The sequence below is a fragment of the Ochlerotatus camptorhynchus genome, unplaced genomic scaffold (assembly GCF_037179485.1).
Source record: "Ochlerotatus camptorhynchus isolate MF236.1 unplaced genomic scaffold, CSIRO-AGI_Acam_v1.1 ptg000047l, whole genome shotgun sequence".
Classification (NCBI taxonomy): Eukaryota; Metazoa; Arthropoda; class Insecta; order Diptera; family Culicidae; genus Ochlerotatus; species Ochlerotatus camptorhynchus.
Window position 1 is genome coordinate 101,191 of NW_027040538.1, and position 20,008 is coordinate 121,198.

Below are 20,008 nucleotides of genomic sequence, written 5' to 3' on the forward strand. Positions count from 1 at the left end.
CAACTCGACCCCATTTAACGGTGCGTGTGTTTGTAAGCCGTTCAAAGTACCAGGTAGCAGGTTGGATTTGATTTGCCTGGTTCTTTGAATTCGATAAAAGATAAAGGATTTCTTTCCGTGTTAAAACAAATGGTTACAAATAGTCTATATCCGGTTTTACGTTATGTATGGTTTGAATACATTGCATTTTTCTTGGTCTAACCGAAGCACAGACTGTTTAGCTAATATAGAATTGCCATTTGTACATCTATCGTGCTTTACATAGTTTGTCGGAACAGCTTGTTTTGGTTGACTTGTAAGGCTACTATTAGTCTGTGGATGATCAGTATTAGATTGAGGGCTTTCAGCATTAGATTGGATAATATTTTCGGGATTGATCTTTTTGACTTCGGTATATTGTGTGTTGTTTAAAACAGATGTGGTATTGTGAGCAAGCTTCTTTGAATCATTTATCTTTTTAGATCTTTTCCATTTCATCCTCCGGTTTTGAAACCATATTTTTACCTGAAAATAAAATAAAGTGTTATTATCGGATGTTATTACATTGCATTTTCGTTTTTCAAATAAGACATGATTGTTTAAGAAATAAAGTATAAAGTAAATAAGGGAATTAAAAAAAAAAGATGATAAGGCCGAGGAAACTAACCACGGAATTAATTCTTACTACGATAAAAGATAAAGTTTACATGGTGTAATGAACAAATTCATTTTTATTTTTGAAAAAATTTTGAATAAAAAAGAAAGGATTTTATATTTGGTTCACTAAAAAAAAAAAAAAATTTCATAGAAGTGTGCTTTTTCTGTGCGTGCATCAAAATTCCTGAAATCTTATCTGCTGATTGATCAAATATTCAAGGTTTATCTGTGTAAGCTTGATTGTTTGAATGTGTCGGAAGTTTGAGGGATTTTAGCAAACCTCTACTTTTTTCGGCATTTTTATCAAACTGCTATATTTTTAAGAAAAAAGAGACATTTTGCTGAGCTTTTGCTCATTTGTTATAAAAAAAAAGATTGTTTATTTGGCTTCCATTTAACTTAAATACTTTCAGTAGAAAAAAAAATTTCAAAAGTTTAATTTATTGTGATTATTTTACATTGATTATGGCTCAAAAAAATAAGGAGTGTTGGCAAATGGCAAAAGTTTTCACCAGTTAAACAAAAGTTGTAAAGGTATTGTGAGGGAACAGAAAAAATCGCATACATAGCTGCAGCTGCTACATTTAGCAAATGAATAAAAGGATTTTTCTATATAGTGTTAGACAACCAACCAAGAAATATACTTTTTTTTTCACCTAAAATGGTTGGTTGTATAAGTTGCTGCATTCATTTTTCGATCAACTGTGTCCCTGGAAAACTGGTACCATGCTGTCAGTAGGGACCAAATAAATAATTTGCCTCATAAAAAAAGAGCACGGTTATGTTAATTCTCTTGAAGCAAGTATGGATCTTCATAATTAATATTAAATTCCGAAGGATCCGATGTTCGTGGAAATTATTTTCGAAGACTCATCATAACCTCCCTCCATTGGATAACAGAATCCGTTTAAAAATTTTCTGGATACTGTGACTCACTCAATATGCTTGTCAACTGGGAGTTAATGTGAACTGTCAAACGGAAGCCAAACAATCAGAAGCCATAAATGTAGTACTCTTCGTATCGATCGCCAAGTATTGTCATCTCATACTTTGTCGTATCACATGATTAATTGTAAGCTCAATGGCATAAACCAATATACTCAGTAAAGAAAGCACATTTTTGATGACTCAGTTGGGTTAAAATTTAAATATAACATGAACAGATGAAACAAGAATGTAAACAAACTTTATTAGAGTCAGGGATGCTCGAGCACTTCTAGTTCAGAGTTTTTGAGGAGGAGCGAAATAATTGAATAATTTTGCTAAAATGTTCAAGTATTTTTCCACTGGCTTGCAAAATGAAATCTACTGATTCTGCAGTACCCAGATAATTACTTATTAAATGTAAAATTATTTTAAGGTCATTGGCCTCCGTAAGTTTTTTTTTTAACATTTTAACCTGGACTAATCAAATTCTTCTTCTTTTGGCCATTACGTCCTATCTTGAACTTTATACCGGCTCTCGACTTACACACTCAGCAGCTCAGCAATATTTTTTGAAGATCACATTATATTGATGATGGTGACGAATGGGACTTGAGCGGAATTGCTTGGTTTAACGACTTTCTCAGTCTTAATGTATTCTAACGACTACGATTTAATCCGCCCGACGTTTCGGTCATGGGTTGTAACCTTTTTCAAGGGAAAACATTGTCGTTGTTGTGATCGATTTTACACATTTTGGTATTATTTAATTATATTTTGGGAAAGATCAACGCTCACTGCATAAGTTTTAAAATTATTTAATTACAATTAATACCAGTAGTATAATTCATCATCATTTGCTATAATGTGCAAGTTAAGAGAAAAATGATAAAAAATAAATTTATAGTGAGCGGTGAAGGGCGACTAAGTTAGCGGTGGATGGCGGCTTTATGATACTAAGGGGATGCGGCTTTCAGTTATAGCACAAACGAAGTTACAGACGAATAACTGGCGAAAAAATCAATTAAAATAATGTGGTTCGCAGTAATAGAATATTTTGTTTGATTTGAACATAGTTGATTTTGTGTGCAATATGATCTTTGACAGTGTGCAAAGAGTGTATCATTTTGTCATTTTTTTTATGCATTTCAGTTTAGAGTAGAGTGAAAGAGACAGAACCAAAACATTCTAGTACCTTTAGTGTTGCCATGTGGTACAATCCAATAGTAGTGGTGTTGCCATGTGGTACACTGAAAAATTGCAATAGCAGGTGCGTCACCAAAGTTTTCGAGCCGCTCCGTCTGTCACTTCGTTTGTGGTTATAGCATCAATAGTCAACAATTCTTCTAAACTATACTCCAAAAGAGTTGACATATCGAAATTAGTTTTTTAATGTGGTTTTTATCACAGTCCTTTTTTGACTCTTCATGACATTTCAAAGAGCTCTACATTTTCAGTATGAGCATCGTAATTTCTAGAAATGTAACTTCTAGTTGACCAAATATCAGATTAATTTGAGGCTTGATTGGCCAAGTCTGTATAAAGATTGAGCAATTTTTCGTAAATCGCTTCTTATTTAACTGCCTTTTTTCAGTCTGTTATTTTTTGAAGTGAAATGAACAATATTAGCAGAAATTTTGAATATTTGTTGTCAACACATTCTTTAAAACTGTTCACAATCCGTTATCGACGAAAAAAGTTACAACAGTTTGACATCATCTATGAAAAATGGCTAATTTTTCAACTTAGTGGCTTTGATTTTTCATTTTGCAGTTTTCTTTTATTGGATTTATAAATTCTTATATTGGAGTGTGTATATTAATCTTAAAGTCACCTTCTTGGATTTCAATATGATGTTATTGGTAGACGATATTCCTTTAAGATTTTATTTTTTAACCAGTTTTAACTTTTTTCTTCGTGAACGGATTATAGGTAATTTTAAACAGTTAAACACAATATTTTTTAACTACTATGTGTCTACAAAATAGGCTGAAAGAGACAACACATTGAAATTTGAACAATCGTCTATCACGGTATCTCTGAATGAAAAACTTATTAAAAAATCAATATCGCTTAAAGGGATGGTCCATTAATTATGTCACGCAAATTTGGCCAATTTTCAACCCCCCCTCCCCCCTTTGCCACATTTTTTGTATGAACCTTAATTTTTTTTTGTATGGCTCGTCAGTTTTTAAACCCCCCCCCTCCCCCTAAATGTGTGACATAATTAATGGACGACCCCAAATAAATGACAGTTTAGGGTCAACCCTTTTATATGAAACTATTATTGTAATGCTTTAGAACATTTTTTTAAATTTTTTTCGTGTTTTTCAGTGTTAATCACGTCCAAAATTTAACTTTCTCGATCAGTGGTGGCAAATGAACATTTTTTTCTAAAACTATCGTCCAGAACGAAACAAAACCGAACAAAACAGCCTGCACACGGGTGGTAGTATATGTCTACATTTCATTATTGCGCGTTTCTCACCAAATTGGACTAATAAGCGCGTTTTCACTTATTAAAAAGTGTGTTAAAACTGCAAGTTTACGTCTAATCGTCTTGGTGTCTTGCGTGCACTTATTTCTTATGATGCAAGCAATAAGTGCTCCGAAGACATCAAAACGATTTGACGGAAACGTGTACTTTATCAAACTTTTTGCATTTTTGAGACAGTCCAGTTTCAGATGCAATCAGCAATATTATTTATCTTTAAATTCCATGCAATAAATAAATGTAGTAATTAGCCAGAAATCAGCAACATTATTCATACATTTATGTCGCGCAGGCGCGGTCTTCTTTGTGCGAAAATGTTCTGTCGCTGGCAGAAAACAGTTCAGAAATGTCATGATATTTTTGCCGCTTTTCAGTTTGTTTTGTGTCTTCACTATGGTCATTGCGAAAAGTATCAAATGTTAAGAAAAAAAAGTTAAAATACAGTAGGGTAGAGCGCTACTTCGCCGTAATTGCCCATTTCCGTTCTATCAATCAGAAAAGATCAATAATATCAATGATTTCATCGTGCAGAAATCAATAATAGGTTTGTTCTGATGCGTTAGTTAATTAGCTACAACATAAATCCTATTAGAGCGCATTGTATCAACATTTACGCTCATTGTTCTCAAAACAAAAAAAGCGCTCCTAGCGAATCACCTTTTTCTACGTTTATCAGTAGGACGAAGAAAATCTAATGGCGTTTTAATGCGTTAGGACGGAATTGAAACTCGTAGAACGAATTTAGAATCAAGAAGCAGTAGGGGAATTTACGTATTCTCGTCAATCTAAGCAGCGTCTGCACTTCTACTAGCATTTTCTCAGCGTCACGCACATATATGATGTGTATGTTTGTTTACAATCATCTGCTGCTTGCTTTTCTATCCATTCCAATCGACAGAATTATTCAAAACGTTTTGAAAGCGTTTTTACAACGCTCCAAACTTCTCAGGTGAGTGTGACTATTGTCGGCAGCCTCTTTTTCTTCGGCAACCTTCCCATTAGAACTGCGTGTTAACCAGCTGTTCTATTATCGGCAACTCGAAATCAACCCCATTTTGTAGTGCGTATGCTTTATTTGAAGAAAAATGTAGCATTACTGGATTGCTCGATCGTTCAAATATAATCGGATTGAAGCTGAAAGGCTAAACAAGCGTTTGGACACATTCAGGGAAGTGCGTTGATGGGAAAACATAGTGAAATTAACGTTTAAATTTTGGTTGCCGAAAACAGTCAATGGGTGCCGAAGCCAACATTTACCCTATTAGATTTAAGCAATATCTCAACAATTTGTGACTCTTTATTAAATCCAACGGAAAGGTGGATGGAAAGGTGAATATATTTAGAAGTCATCTTTGACAGAAATATTCCATTTTTTTATTTAAACTCGTAAAGAAAAGAGAGGTAAAGTGCGGGTTGTGCTTAGTACGACGGAAATTAGATCAAAAACGAGTAGGGCCACCACTGTTCTCTACCATTGAAGCCTAAACAAGGCAATGGACGAGTGCACCTATGAACAGGGTGTGCCTTCCATTCATTTTGGCTAAAAAAATGTTTTATTAAATTATAGAATAATAAGATATTATGATGATATTTTGTATGTGTAAGTAACAAGAAAAGATTGTAATGTTTGTGTTTGACGCATAAAACCTGCAAATTTAGCTTTGGCAGAGTCACAATGAGCGATTTTCTAATCGCCTCTTCGCGAAGAATGAAGAGCGAAGAGTGCACGCTAAGATCAGTTTACCGAGACGGTACAAAGAGATTACCGAGATTGGCCGTATATTGCACAAACTCACATATGGGTAAATTTTTTTAACCCAAATATGGGTTCTTATGATCCATAAATGATTTATTTTTATGCAAATTTGACTTAAATTTACCTATATTTGGGTTGAAAAATTTACCCATATCTGAGTTTGTGCAGTTTACGCCTGATTTGGGTAAAGTAAACCTACATTTGGGTTATCTGATCTTAGCGTGTGGGTAAGATAAATGACAAAATCGCTTATTGCGACACTCGTGTAGCAAAATTGGCAGGTATTATGTGTCAAACACAAATTTCACAGTCTTTTCTTGTTGCTTGCACAATCAAAATATTACTATAATATCTTATTATTCCATAATTTAATAAAACATTTTTTTATCCAAAATGAATGGAATTTGAGTTCACTCACTCGAGAAAAAGTGACACAAGCTGCGGGCAATGTTTACTATTCATGAACACTAAATGTTCATGAATAATGAAGTGTTCATGATTAATAAACATTGCCCGCAGCTTGTGTCACTTTTTCTCGAGTGAGTGAACTCAAATCCATCTGTGCACTCGTCCCCGATAGACGAGTGCACGGATGGCTTTGAGTTCACTCACTCGACAAAGTGACACATCAGCGGGGCCCTGTTTACTAAAAATGAACACATGAATAATACTCGCGTAACATTTGAAACAGGCCTATCAACTTTTGTACACAAAACTTGTTAAGCCCTTTTCGTGCGAACCGAATACGCCCACGCAAACTAACAACACCATCGGGTAGGGGAAATTCTCCCCTTCCCAACAGTGGCTTGGTTTGCGTGGGCGTACTTCGGTTCTCGTGAAAAGGACCTGGGAAATTGTATACAAAAGTTGATAGGCCCTTTTCAAATGTTACGTGAGCATTATTCATGTGTTCATTTTTAGTAAACAGGGCTCCGCTGTTCCGTCAATTTTTTTCAGTAGATGAACAAAAGTTCACCCATGCACTGGTCTATAGACGAGTGCACGGATGGATTTAAGTTCACTCAATCGACAAAAAGTAACACAACAGCGGGGCCCTGTTTACTAAAAATGAACACATGTGTTCATTTTTAGTAAACAGGGCCCCGCTGTTGTGTCACTTTTTGTCGAGTGAGTGAACTTAAATCCATCCGTGCACTCGTCTATAGAACATTTCAAAACTAGCCTCACACGCAACTGTCATTTGGATGAGATTGCTCATCTTTACCCTGACGTTCTCTGACGCTTGCTCATTTGGGTAAATTATAAGTATAGGTGCGCGTATATGTGTATATGGTTCACTTCCTTTTATGCTTTAATATAAGTAAGTGCAAGAAAACCGTGTACATATGCGCGGACCTTCAGAGATTTTCACGTCCGGTTGTATTGGTGCGATATGTGAGAGCGTGTTAGTGAATATCCGAGGAAAATACATAGGGGAAATGCAGGTAATGTCGGCCTAAGTGTCCCTAATTTGAGCCCACACAGCAAAAAAAATGTAATATCGATCAATGTAATTCAAGCTGATGTATGAAATAATGATGTAATAGCAAAAAGCAGATACAATATTACATCAATGTATGTAATTTTGTTCACAAAATCGATGTACATCGTACAACGTTATATTACACAACCGATGGATTGACCTGGTTGCAGCAGTTTGGATGTAATATTCAACAACTTTTTTTTCTGTGCATACATAAATTCAGCAATCGACTAAATTTACAATAGCAACCAAAAATATCCATTAGTAACGTCTCAATAACGTGTTCATCTTGATAAAATTGATAAATAGCAGATTTTTAGCGATGGGCCCAATCTTAGATCCATAGGCCAACATTAGAGACATTTCCCCTACCAAATCGATGTCAAACTCATTTTGACTGATCTACTTTCATACATTTTTTAGGTTAGCCAGAAGAAAATAATAAACAAGGTTACACGGCGTTGCTCCCGCTAGTACACGCCACTAATCTCTATACTTATAATTTACGCTAGTGAGCAAACTCCAGAAAAGTCTTTTCAGCCTCTTTAATAATTAAATTATTGCTACAATAGACTGCTCTGACGTTTATCTGAATGCTTATGAGTGAGTTTAAGAATTGAGTCAGCTCCATAGACCCAATGACTTAATATAGACTTCTCTGACGTTTGTCTGAATGCTTAACTGTGAGTACAAGAATTGAGTCAGCTTCATAGATTTCTCTAAATGCTGTAGTATTAGTGCTGATCATTGCGGTTAATTCAAAGAATAAGTGCGTGACAACAAAGAATAAGTGCATGAAACAATATCACAAACGAAGTGACAGACGACTAACTGGCGAAGAAATCAATTAAAATAATGTGGTTCGCTGTAATAGAATTTTCTTAGAAGCTTGTGCCATCATCCACCAGATGGGATACTATTTTTGTTTTGGTTTTGCACTAAGTTGATTTTGTGTACAATGATTCTTTGACAGTGTGCATCATTTTGTCATTTTTTTATGCATTTCAGTTTTGAGTAGAGTGAAAGAGATAGAACCAAAACATTCTAGTACATTTGGTGAAAATGGTAGTTCAATCAACAATCAATACGAAACTAACGATTTTAAATTGGCTCACTACTTGACTAGCCTATTGGTCCCAAGCAAACGGTTAACGTATCCCATTCTAGTCGAAATTCTAGTACAACGCAAAGTTTGTTTTGATTAGCTATGAAAGTTTGACAGATAAAATGAGGGGTTATTGGTTTTTCCTATGTTTCGAGGGGTGAATCGATTAGCTTGGGACCGAAGAGAGTACCAGAGCTGAGCCAAAAAGTTGAGCACGTTATTTCGGGACCTTCTAGTCTTAGAGTTACCTCTATGGTTCAATCCAGTAGTAGCAACAATCAATATGAAACTAACGATTTTAAATTGGCTCACTACTTGACTAGCCTATTGGTCCCAAGCAAACGATTAACGTATCCCATTCTAGTCGAAATTCTAGTACTACGCAATGTTTGTTTTGATTCGCTATGAAAGTTTGACAGGTAAAGTGAGGGGTTATTGGTTTTTCCTATGTTTCGAGGGGTGAATCGATTAGCTTGGGACCGAAGAGAGTACCAGAGCTGAGCCAAAAAGTTGAGCACATTTCTTCGGGACCTTCTGGTCTTAGAGTTACCTCTATGGTAGTAGTGTTGCCATGTGGTACAATCCAGTAGTAGTTGTGTTGCCATGTGGTACACTTAAAAATTGCAATAGCAGGTTAGTCACCCAAGTTTTCGAGCCGCTCCGTCTGTCACTTTGTTTGTGACAATATCATTGTGCTTTCCACACAATATACAAAATTATGCATTGGTTAGAAAGCTCTCAATTAATAATTGTGGAAGTGCATCTACAACACTAAGGAGCATTAGAGAAGCGTAAAAAGCCTAAAAGTTGAATAAGCTGACTCAATCCTTGCACTCACACTTAAGCATGCAGAGATCTCTATTACCTGTGTTTCAGATAGCAGCAAGTTGTTTGCAACTTCATATCGCTTTGGTCTTGACAAATACTTGCTGACTTTGAATTGCTTCTCCAATTCTAGCAATTGTTGAGATGTGAATGCTGTACGAGGTCGTCGATTCTTGCCGTATACAGTGTGCTGTCCTGCAATGAAAAATGTATGTTTAATAAAATTAATAAATACATAAATAGGTAGGATCAATAACTTATTATTATGGGTTGCTTGATTATTCGTTACTGAATTAATCAGAATTTAATACCGACGTGACGGGCTTCTTTGGACACATTGTGTAAGCAAACTTGAATATGCTCGTACGAAATCATTTTCTTATATTTCATTGTTTTATCGATTGTAACATGGTTAATGGGAGCCTCAGATAGCCTAGTCGGTGAGGCACGATATTACCAAGCCAGAGGCGTCGGGTTTGATTCCCGATCCGGTATTGAAAATCATTCGGGTTAGAAATTTTCTCGTTTTCCTTGGGGATAGAGTAGCAGCAACAATCAATACGAAACTAACGATTTTAAATTGGCTCACTACTTGACTAGCCTATTGGTCCTAAGCAAATCGACTAACGTACTCCATTATAGTATACATTCCAGTACTACACTATGTTTGTTTTGATTAGCTATGAAAGTTTGACAGATAAAATGAGGGGTTAGTGGATTTTCCTATGTTTCGAGGGGTGAATCGATTAGCTTGGGACCGAAGATAGTATCAGAGCTGAGCCAAAAAGTTGAGCTCGTTTCTTCGGGACCTCCTGGTCTTAGAGTTACTTCTATGGTAGCAGTGTGTTTGCCATACAATATACAAACTCATGCATTGGCTCGTGCGAAGGTGAAAGTAACCCATATAGACATGAGCAAATACACAAACCATTCTTCTGAGGTTGTAATCTTTGCTATCCAATTCGTTCGAAGCACGGGTGCACGGATGGATTTGAGTTCACTCACTCGACAAAAAGTGACACAATAGCGGGGCCCTGTTTACTAAAAATGAACACATGAATAATACTCACGTAACATTTGAAACGGGTCTATCAACTTATGTACACAAAACTTGTTAAGCCTTTTTCGCGTGAACCGAATACGCTCACGCAAACTAACAACACGATCGGGCAGAGGAAATTCTCCCCTTCTCGATAGTGCTCTTGGTTTGCGTGGGCGTACTTCGGTTCTCGTGAAAAGGACCTAGCAAGTTATTTACAAAAATTGATAGTCCCTTTTCAAATGTTACGCGAGCATTATTTATGTGTTCATTTGTAGTAAACAGAGCCCCGCTGTTGTGTCAAAAAAATTTCAGTAGATGAACTAAAGTTCACCCGTGCACAGGTCTATAGCGGTCGTATGAGAAAATGGTAGGTTTTCCAGTCTTCTTGATATGTTGTCTTCAGTTTAAGCCAGCTTGGAATGAACATGGCTTAAAAATAAAAAAAAAATGTCTTCCGATATGTGCCTTGTGGTATCGAGCTAAGCATTGAAGCTGAGAATTTGGGTGAGGGGATTTTGGGTATTATGAGGAGAAGAACAGGGAATATATGCGATGGAGATCGCTCCTCTTAGAAGTAAAAGATAAACGTTGTTTTCATTTAAAGTAAGCAGGATATCACATGCCTCTGCACGGACAATCTTCTTACGAGTGTTAGGTGATCGAGAGGTGTAAGTAAGTAGGTACTATGACGAGATAAACTTAACGGTGATACCGCAGAGAACGAAGGTATAGTTACGAATTCAAAAGGTATTGTGTGCTTAATTTATAAACTACCGCGCAATCACACTGCTGTGAGTCACCTATAAGGTTCTCTCTCAAATACTTTTCCATGGGTGCCCGGCGTGGGGCTACAAAATGGAGAGTTGACAACCTGTAAGGAGCTGGATACCTAGCTATGGTCCTCGTAAGTTCCTACCTCACGCCTCCCCGAGTCACATGATAACAAAAGACTACCAACTGAAACACACAGCTGGGTGGCGTAGCCTGTACAATGTTGCCAGTCTGGCAATAGCAAAGTGAAGAGGTGCGACGCAAACACTGGCGCGGTGATAGAGGAAATGCTTCACCAAACCCGAGCGTCTGTTCACCATGGAGGTGCGGCTCAAAACGGCATCTGTTCTCATGTTAGGAGCGACTGATCACCGTCCTAGTGCCAGCGTTGAACTCTAAACAGAGCTGTGCACTAGACTGGCCCAAACAAAATTAATTTTCTACATTTTCTCTGAAATTTTTAGCTCATTTGGATGTAGGATGAGCTGGCGCTTTTAGTTTGAATTTTGTATAGGGAATTTTGATAACATACATAAAAATGACACTGCTACACTCTATCGATCATGAAAAAGTTTCCTTATTCTCGATTTCATTAGGATTTTCAAAACTTGTAGTTTAGTTATTGAAGATTGCATCATGAATCCAGTTAGTTCTATTGAGATATTTGCTTTTGAATGTATATGAGCATTTTGTATATGAAAATTTCGACCAAATCCATATGAACATTAAACCAAACTGTAAACTATATGAACATTAAACCAAAAGCGCCAGCCAATGTAACGTCAAAAAGAGCTGAAACATTCAGAGAGTGTTTATCGCACCAAAAGCCACGGGCTTGGATGTTGACCTGTGGAAAATATGAACTTTTATTTTTAGTGGTAATCAAGTTGTTCCGTTGCATAAGCTGCCTCTATTTTGTTGCAATATACGAGCAGAATGCACATAATTAATTAATATCTTCATAATACTAACTGGAAAATTATTTCTTCATATATTTCAACCAATATCCTCATATAAATTTAAATTAAAAGCGCCAGCTAGTGCTACATCCAAATGAGCTAAAATTTTCAGAGAGTTGTTTTCTCACCTAATGGCACAAATCTAGGGGTTGGCCCGTAGAAAAAATTATAAAAAAAATAAATTAATGTGGGCCATTCTAGTACCTACGTAGCTTATACTGTAGTACTTCGTTAGTTTGAATAGCTAAAATGGAATTTAACCTAAGCTTATTTAGAATATGTTGTACTGGTACCCCTACACAGGTGTTAAATGGCTTTACGCAAAACGTGCTTAGGCTGTGAACCATTTTCCGAGTTAAATTTAACTCGTGGACTTTTCGAAAGTTATTTTATATGTTCGAAAATCCCTGTGCTGTCGATCGACCGGTTTTCGAGAAGAACTTAACTAAGGTTGTCAAAATTTAACTTCTTGTTTGTCAATGTTATCAGCTTACTTTGTCAGCTTACTTAACCATGCTCGGATAGCAGGGTTTATCGATAACTTTCCATCTGCCAAATATTAACCAAAAGTTAAAATAATCCACCAAATAGTGCAGAGCCTTAATGTAGTAGCTCTGCCGCAATAATTATATCAGAATGTTCACGCAAGGGGACGAAGAAGCTAAAAGCCAAATCTTCCCACGTGGTTTGTGGACGGCCTCTTAGTTATAAGTATTTTTAGAAATGTATTGGACACCCGTAAGCATGACATATTTCCACATTTCATTATAATAGATGAATGTCATGTATAAAGCAATATTTCAGCCGTCGATATTAATTTATGTTGTTTGTAGATAGTGAACTGTTTAGTAATTCAAAAATGTAATTCCCGACTCACATTGCATTCGACAGAGAAAAGTTCAACGTTGTGGAAAATCTTACAGTACAGTAGACAGAAGACAGATCTGAAGTATAATAGGCAACATACCGTGCTACACAGCTCGCTATCTACAAATAATATAAATTAATATCAACGGCAACGGCCCATGCTTTCCACATTTCTAGCCAATTTTCTAGCCTTCTGTGCAAAAAAAAAAAAAAAAATCTGTGCACAGGTACGGAAACAGATCGTATGCTTGTTGATGGTATTTATGTTGACCTTACATGTTAGCTGTTAGTCACATGCAAATACCCGTTATCTACGCATAACATTGACTGGAATATTTTTCTCGCAGAAGTCTAATTGTTAATAAGTATAACCGGAAAACTAACGATTGTTTTGATTGAAACAAATTAGGAGCATACGACAAACTTAGAGACGGTCCGTCCCCTTCATTTAATTACCCTAAACACAGTAGCGGAAGGCAATCTAAACCACTTATCACTCGCCCAAAATTGGCCTTATGTGCGAATCTTAATGTAAACCCAAACGTGTTTCCACGTCTTCGTTATGATATAACGCACCCAAGCCAATTACAAAATCTTTTAATTCAATTAGTACTCATTGTAACTATTTTCCAGCACATGCCAAGCAGTTTATCGCTGTCATGAATATCAATAAAGTAAATATAACAGATGTCACTAAACAAAGTTAATTTGTTTGATACGGCTATTTCCCCTAAATATTGAGGGGTGAATTGCCGTATATCAAGTTGAAGCGAAAATCGGCATGCACAGATAAGGGTGTAACCTCCCCTTCTATTATAAACGATGTAAATAATGGTAATTAGGCAATTGTGGATTGGACAGCGAAGATTAAAAGGTGTTGATTTGAAAGCAAAGCAAGTATATGTCATGCTCACTTACATGTATATCGTTCTTGTGTGAAATAAATTGTCTTCATGTAGAGGATACCCAATCAGATTACGGTCCTATGATCGATTACGATTATTACTGTATGTTGGCACTTTAAAGGCTTATCATGTGACAACACTGTTTCACTTACGTTCTTGATAGTTTTTACAATTAATATACATGATTTGATACATAGTTTTAAAACTGACAGGCTCTCGTTATGATAGTGATATTACCCGGCTTTGACACTCTTATACGAACTGACGCCTGCTCTCAACTTAGTGTTCTTTGAAGCACATCGATAGTTTTCTTTTAAGGGAATTGAGAACCAACTAATAATGCACGGATTTTATTGTATATTGTGTGGCAAGCATAAAAATACTCTATTTGCCGAGAAGTCGTGAATTAGTCCAACCCAAAAGATTCTATATAGCGAACCGGGAATCGATCCCGCCGCTTCCGGCACCGTGACTTAACTGACTAGGATATCTGAGCCCCCGAGGTTATACATTTCCAATAACATATTACCATAGAAGGTCCCGAAGAAACGTGCTCAACTTTTTCACACTGTGCGTTAAATTGTATTGAGACGGAGCTCATCTTTATTGTAAGCTCGCTGATCGCATACACGCCTGTAGGACGGTACAACCTCATAAAGTGAGTGGTACTTAAAAATGTGACATGCTGGGACAAAAGTATATTGTAGATAACTAAGGAGTCCAAAAAAGCTTAAAATGTACCATTTTATTATTATACAAAAATATTAATATTACCTTTTCGGTTTGTATATTTCAATCGTGCTTATAAAAAACGGCATGTAGCATATTTCGCAAATTATATTAACATCAAACACGTTAGGTAACTGCAACATTAAACTGTACGAACTCATCATTGAGTTTTTAAAGTTGTTTATAAAACTATTAAAAACCACTGAGGCAAGTTAAAAGGCGGAAATGGGTACGACAGAAATAATTAATTCCGACTGAAATTTTTAGGCTCACTATATATTTAATGAAACATTGGGGAAGGTGGACTGTCGAGTAACTGAGGTAAATTAGGAACATTTGTATGGGAAAAGACTGATATTGCCTGGATTCCTATCAAGGAATCAAGGAGAGATCGAGTAAGGGAGAGTAGAATTTGTTGTAATTGTAGTTTTTACCCTCAACACCAGAACACTTATTCGTTTTTTCAGGAGTCTTTCTAAATATGTGTTCCACATTTTGCTCTGGTTTATTTTTCCATGAACATAGATTTTACATTTCAATTGCATTAGGAAATCAGAATGTAGAACAATGTGAAAGAACTAGGGGCTTAGGGATTCTCTTAGACTCCAAACTAACTTTCATTGACCATTACAATACAATTATTCACAGGGCAAATAACATGCTAGGCTTTATCAAGCGGTTTTGCTATAACTTTCAGGACCCATACACAATTAAAACACTATAAATTGCCTATGCGAGGTCAATACTAGAATAATACAGCTTTGTTTGGTTTCCATTTTAATCACGCACGAAGAAAGATTAGAAACAGTACAAAAGCATTTTCCATTTTCCATCATATGAAGCTTATAAAAACCAGCTTATAAACATACAAATATTAATAGAGCGTCCTGAAGATGCAATGGTTTCATTTGTAAACGATATCGTTTCGCAACGCATTGACTCAACAGAACTTTTATCAAAATAAAATTTCTATGCACCTACTCGGCAACTCCGAAATCGAAATTTATTTGCCATAACCCATCATCGCACAAATTATGCAAAATATGGGCCATTAAATCGCATGATGGTCTCTTATAATCAATACTGCGAAACCATTGACTTTACAATGTCTCGGCATAAACTAAAACAATATTTTAACTCCATACAGAATCATAACTCGTAAGAAGTAAAAATAGAATAGCAAACAATTTTTTTTTTAATATTCTTAAGAAAAACAAATTTGTATATGTATTTGTACTAGTCTACATCGGTTGATGAAATAAATAAATAAATAAATAAATAAATTATCGGTCCATATTTCGCGTAGTTGTCGATCTACCGCGAAAAAATGTCGATTTCGCAATATACTAGAAGGTACATATAAAATCATGAATCTTGATAATAAATAAACTGAATAAGGATCTACGGACGGAAATAGTGAACCACCGGATGGAGATAATCATACCTCGTGCCACGTGCGAAGAACATTGAGCCGTGGCTACCCCGGATATGAGGTTAGTGAACTGCTATTCGAATAACGTTAGCATTCCGACGAGGGAACTACGAACGAACATTCTATGAACAGCACCTGTTGGGTCGATACTCTAACCTCGTGTGACTTACGGACGAAATCTCAGTGGACCATTACAGACGGCCGTTGATCAGGAATCAGAAGACTGTAACGTTTTGACGGATTCTCGTACCACATGAGGGATAGGTACGCTGTCAGTCGAATCTCTCTTGAACTTCTCCTAGTGGTGAAGCCTCTAGGCAATTAACATCAGTTTTCACATAAAATCATATTTACGATACGAAATCTTTCATTTTAACAATATGTTTGAAATTAAAAAAAAAAGATAATTAATTAAAATAAGAAATTTTACCGCACAAAGCACCAGAATAAGTGCTGCTTTTGAGAGGATGTTTAGGAACAGTTAAAGGTTGCATATTTTATCACTTCTACAAAATTGTATATTTCGAATGGTAAAGGCATAGGAAGTACTATTTTAATCTGATTAATGAAATACTAAACAAATTATTTTATTATATTGAATATTATATAGGATTGTTGAGAAATGAAAATTGAACGGTGTAATGATCAACTTCACCCCGTTTTACGGTACCAAATACAGGGACTCTTGGAAATCATTTACCTTCTCCAGGATTATACGGAGCGTGATAATATGGCTCACAGTCCATACAACATCTTACAGAATTTAAGAGACATTGCATTTCACACTAAAACTGTCTTTTGAACAGTTATCTCGTTATTTTTTTTATGAATTGTGAGATTATGTATCTTGACGAAGTTATCTCTAACGGATTATTTTGTATGAAGATGGATTTTTGATATTTGAACTAATAGTAGCAGTTAATAAAATAAAAGTATTTTTGAGTAGTCTTCAAAGGTTTAAGGTATGATAAAAAATGTAATATTAAGCTCATTTGGAAGATGTCTTGGATTACTAGCAAGTTACTGGCTGAATGCCGGGGTTCTTGAGCATTCCGGATATCGCACCCATTCAACACACATGGGCCGGGACCAACGGCTTTAAAGGGTGTACCGTTTAAAATCTGCACATACAAAATTCAATCTCTAAATTCGAGTTTTTATCCGATTATCACCAAATTTTCAGGGAGTAAAAATAAGCAATTAAAGTATGTTTTTAAAATCATTCATTTAATTTATTTCGCCTTTATATCCGAATGCACGAACATTGGCCTTAACCCCAGCCATAAGGTTCTGCACCACTTCAGAATCGACAGATTTTTTTGCATATTAACCCATGCTTGCTTCATTTCTTCTAGATTCTTCACCACTTTAGGTCGTTTTAGAAGGTGCTCCTTCATAATGGCCCAGTATTTTTTCTATTGGGTGCAGTTCCGGAGTGTTTGGGGGCCTCAGATCTTTCGGCACGAAATCGACATCATTCGCCTTATACTACTCTAGCACATCCTTTGATGCCAAATCCGGCCACCCTGCCAAATACACCTGTCCATTCATTGTGATTGCGGTAACGAAAGGTGTACTCCGCTTTCCGCAAGTACAAATCGCTTGCCAAATTAAGAACTTCTTTTTGAACTTCGACATCTTCTGTGTCCGGAGGTTCTCGGAAACATCACACTTATCCTTGGCAGTCACATACAGGTTTATGGAATCTGGTTGAAGTCCGCCTTCACATATGTCTCGTCATCCATTACGCAGCAATGTGGTTTCGTTAACTTCTGGTTGTACAACTTCTGGGCGCGGCTTTTTGCGACCGTATTCTGTTTCTTGTCACGGGTTGGTATTCTGCACGAAAGTCTTTCTCAAATACAACTTTTTAGCCACATCTCGAACTGAGGCGAACGATGTGACAGATCCTTATTCTCAAAGTACTTGTGCAAAACTTTTACTTGCACGCACTGTCCAACTAACAATTTTCACAATGCAAACGCTTTACTCATTTCATTTATACAGCCTCAAGCTGTATTCAAACGTTATACGATATGAGGAAACCTTTACTCAACCTCTATACAAGCAAATCTGGCGAACTTAGTCAGCTAATTATGGTTGTTGGGACGGTTGGGACAAGCTCTTATTGCATATCCATTAACACTTCTATACAGCTGTTATCCTGCTGTTTAGTTGTGTGTCAAATTGAAAAGCGCGTATTCAATCTTTTCCCGGTTATCCAATAATCATTACACAGCTTTCTCTTGAAGCCGGATTAAATACTGTTTACGCTTTTTTTTATGGAGGAATTTATTGAGTTTATTTTGCTGTGAATCAAATTAATCGAAATTAGTTACACAAAGTCATCACCAAATTATTTACCCTGCACCGGAACCTGGAATCGAACTCGAAACGACGCATTGGCAAACCTTGACACTACCAACTGTGCTACACCAACACTTTGAACTGATGTAAACAAATCAACATGCCCTTCTACAACAAAATCGCAGAGTAGAGGCTTTATAATAGCGCACATGAATCACTTTTCTCGACTAGTAACTTAAGCTTTGTAAAGGAGCAGAGTACAAGCTGTAAAACTGCACACGTCTAAAAATAAACCTAGTTGACTGTGAAAATGCGTCCAAAGTAGCTCTAAGACAGTAGTTTATTAGCTGAGTACAGTTTAGTTGTTGAAAAAGCACTTTTGATGTTTATGTTATTCAGCAAGAGTGGTTGGTTGTATAGAAGCCATCAAAAGAGTAATATATTCACTTTATTAGCTTTGTTTTGCAGTAACAAGTTGAAAGTTGATTAGTATGTGTATAAAAGAGACATTAGTGTTTTTTGGCTGTTGTTATTCAGTGTGACTGACAAATTGAATAATGGTTGTGAAAAAGTTGAGTAAACGCTCTCCAAAACTATTTTGCTAGCTTCTGCTTATAGCTGTATCTGCAGCTTCTTTTCAGCTACTTTACAGCACAACGCTAGAAAAGTTGGCTTATAAAACTGAAAATGTTAGTTGGGTGTTCTTTTGTCGCCATTTTGAAAACTTTTGTGCACCTGATAAAATCAACTCACAGAGAGTAAACAATACAAATTAAACTATGTCTACGCAAAATTTCAATTAATTTTACCCAACCGCTCAAAAGTTAGAGTAATTTAAGTGTGTGCGGATTTTAAACGGTGCACCCTTTACTAGACCTGTGCGCTGGTCTTTCATCGGCGGCGGCGGTGGCGGCGGCGTTGAAGCTGCTTTTGCCTCGGCGGCGGTGGTGTCGCGGCGTGACGTCGTTGACTTTGATCAGCGGTGGCGGCGGCGGCGTGCATCGGTGTATTACCAACCGGTGGAAACTAATGATTTTAAATTGGCTCATTACTTGACTTGCCTATTGGTCCTATGTATATAAGCGTACCCCATTGTAGCCGAAATTATAGTAGTACACTATGTATGTTTTTTTGATTCGCTATGAAAGTTTGACAGATAAATTGAGGGTTTCGTGGATTTTCCTATGTTTCGAGGGGTGCATCGATTGGCTTGGGACCGAAGAGAGTACCAGAGCTGAGCCAAAAAGTTGAGCACGTTTCTTCGGGATCTTCATACCTTAGAGTTACCTCTATGGTATTACTTTGGTGGTCGTTAAAATATCACATTTCCAACTTTAATTCTAGTTAGGTAAGATGAATGAAACAAAAATATTGTGTTGGTGTTTGTGACATGTTATAGACATCGTCATTTGAAATGTGCTACCTGCTTTTCGGAACACTATCGACATTATTTCTAAGGTTGTTTGGATGACTACTCGATTTTTGCCCGTAGTTTTGAATTTCTTTGTAATTTGATACGTCACATTACGGTTCGATAATCTGCCCATTTCTCGGGGGAATTTAGAACGTGTCCAGACACTTGATATATATGTCATGAGCCGTTTTTTTCGGACTCTCATGTCATCTGAGGTATTGCTTGATGTGTTAAGATTTAAGTACAGATTGTTTTTCATTTACCCGGGGGGAATTCAAAATATATATGGTATAATGAGGATCTTGGTACTCGATGCGGCTGGTTTTAATTAATATTATAATCTGGTCACTTCCTTGGGG

The 20,008-nt window shown here is 36.5% G+C and overlaps 1 protein-coding gene across 1 annotated transcript in view; it reads right to left on the minus strand.

Moving 5' to 3' along the window:
- Nucleotides 1-149: 149 nt before the first annotated feature.
- The window catches only part of LOC135717130 (homeobox protein Hox-C3a-like), a 57,504-nt gene continuing 37,645 nt past the window's right edge, over nucleotides 150-20,008 (minus strand). The window contains exons 4-5 of the mRNA XM_065239079.1: nucleotides 9,264-9,418; nucleotides 150-504 (exon numbers count right to left, since the gene is read on the minus strand). Of these exons, the coding sequence (XP_065095151.1) occupies nucleotides 157-504; nucleotides 9,264-9,418 (503 nt within the window). The 3' untranslated portion in view covers nucleotides 150-156. The remainder of the gene's footprint in view (nucleotides 505-9,263; nucleotides 9,419-20,008) is intronic.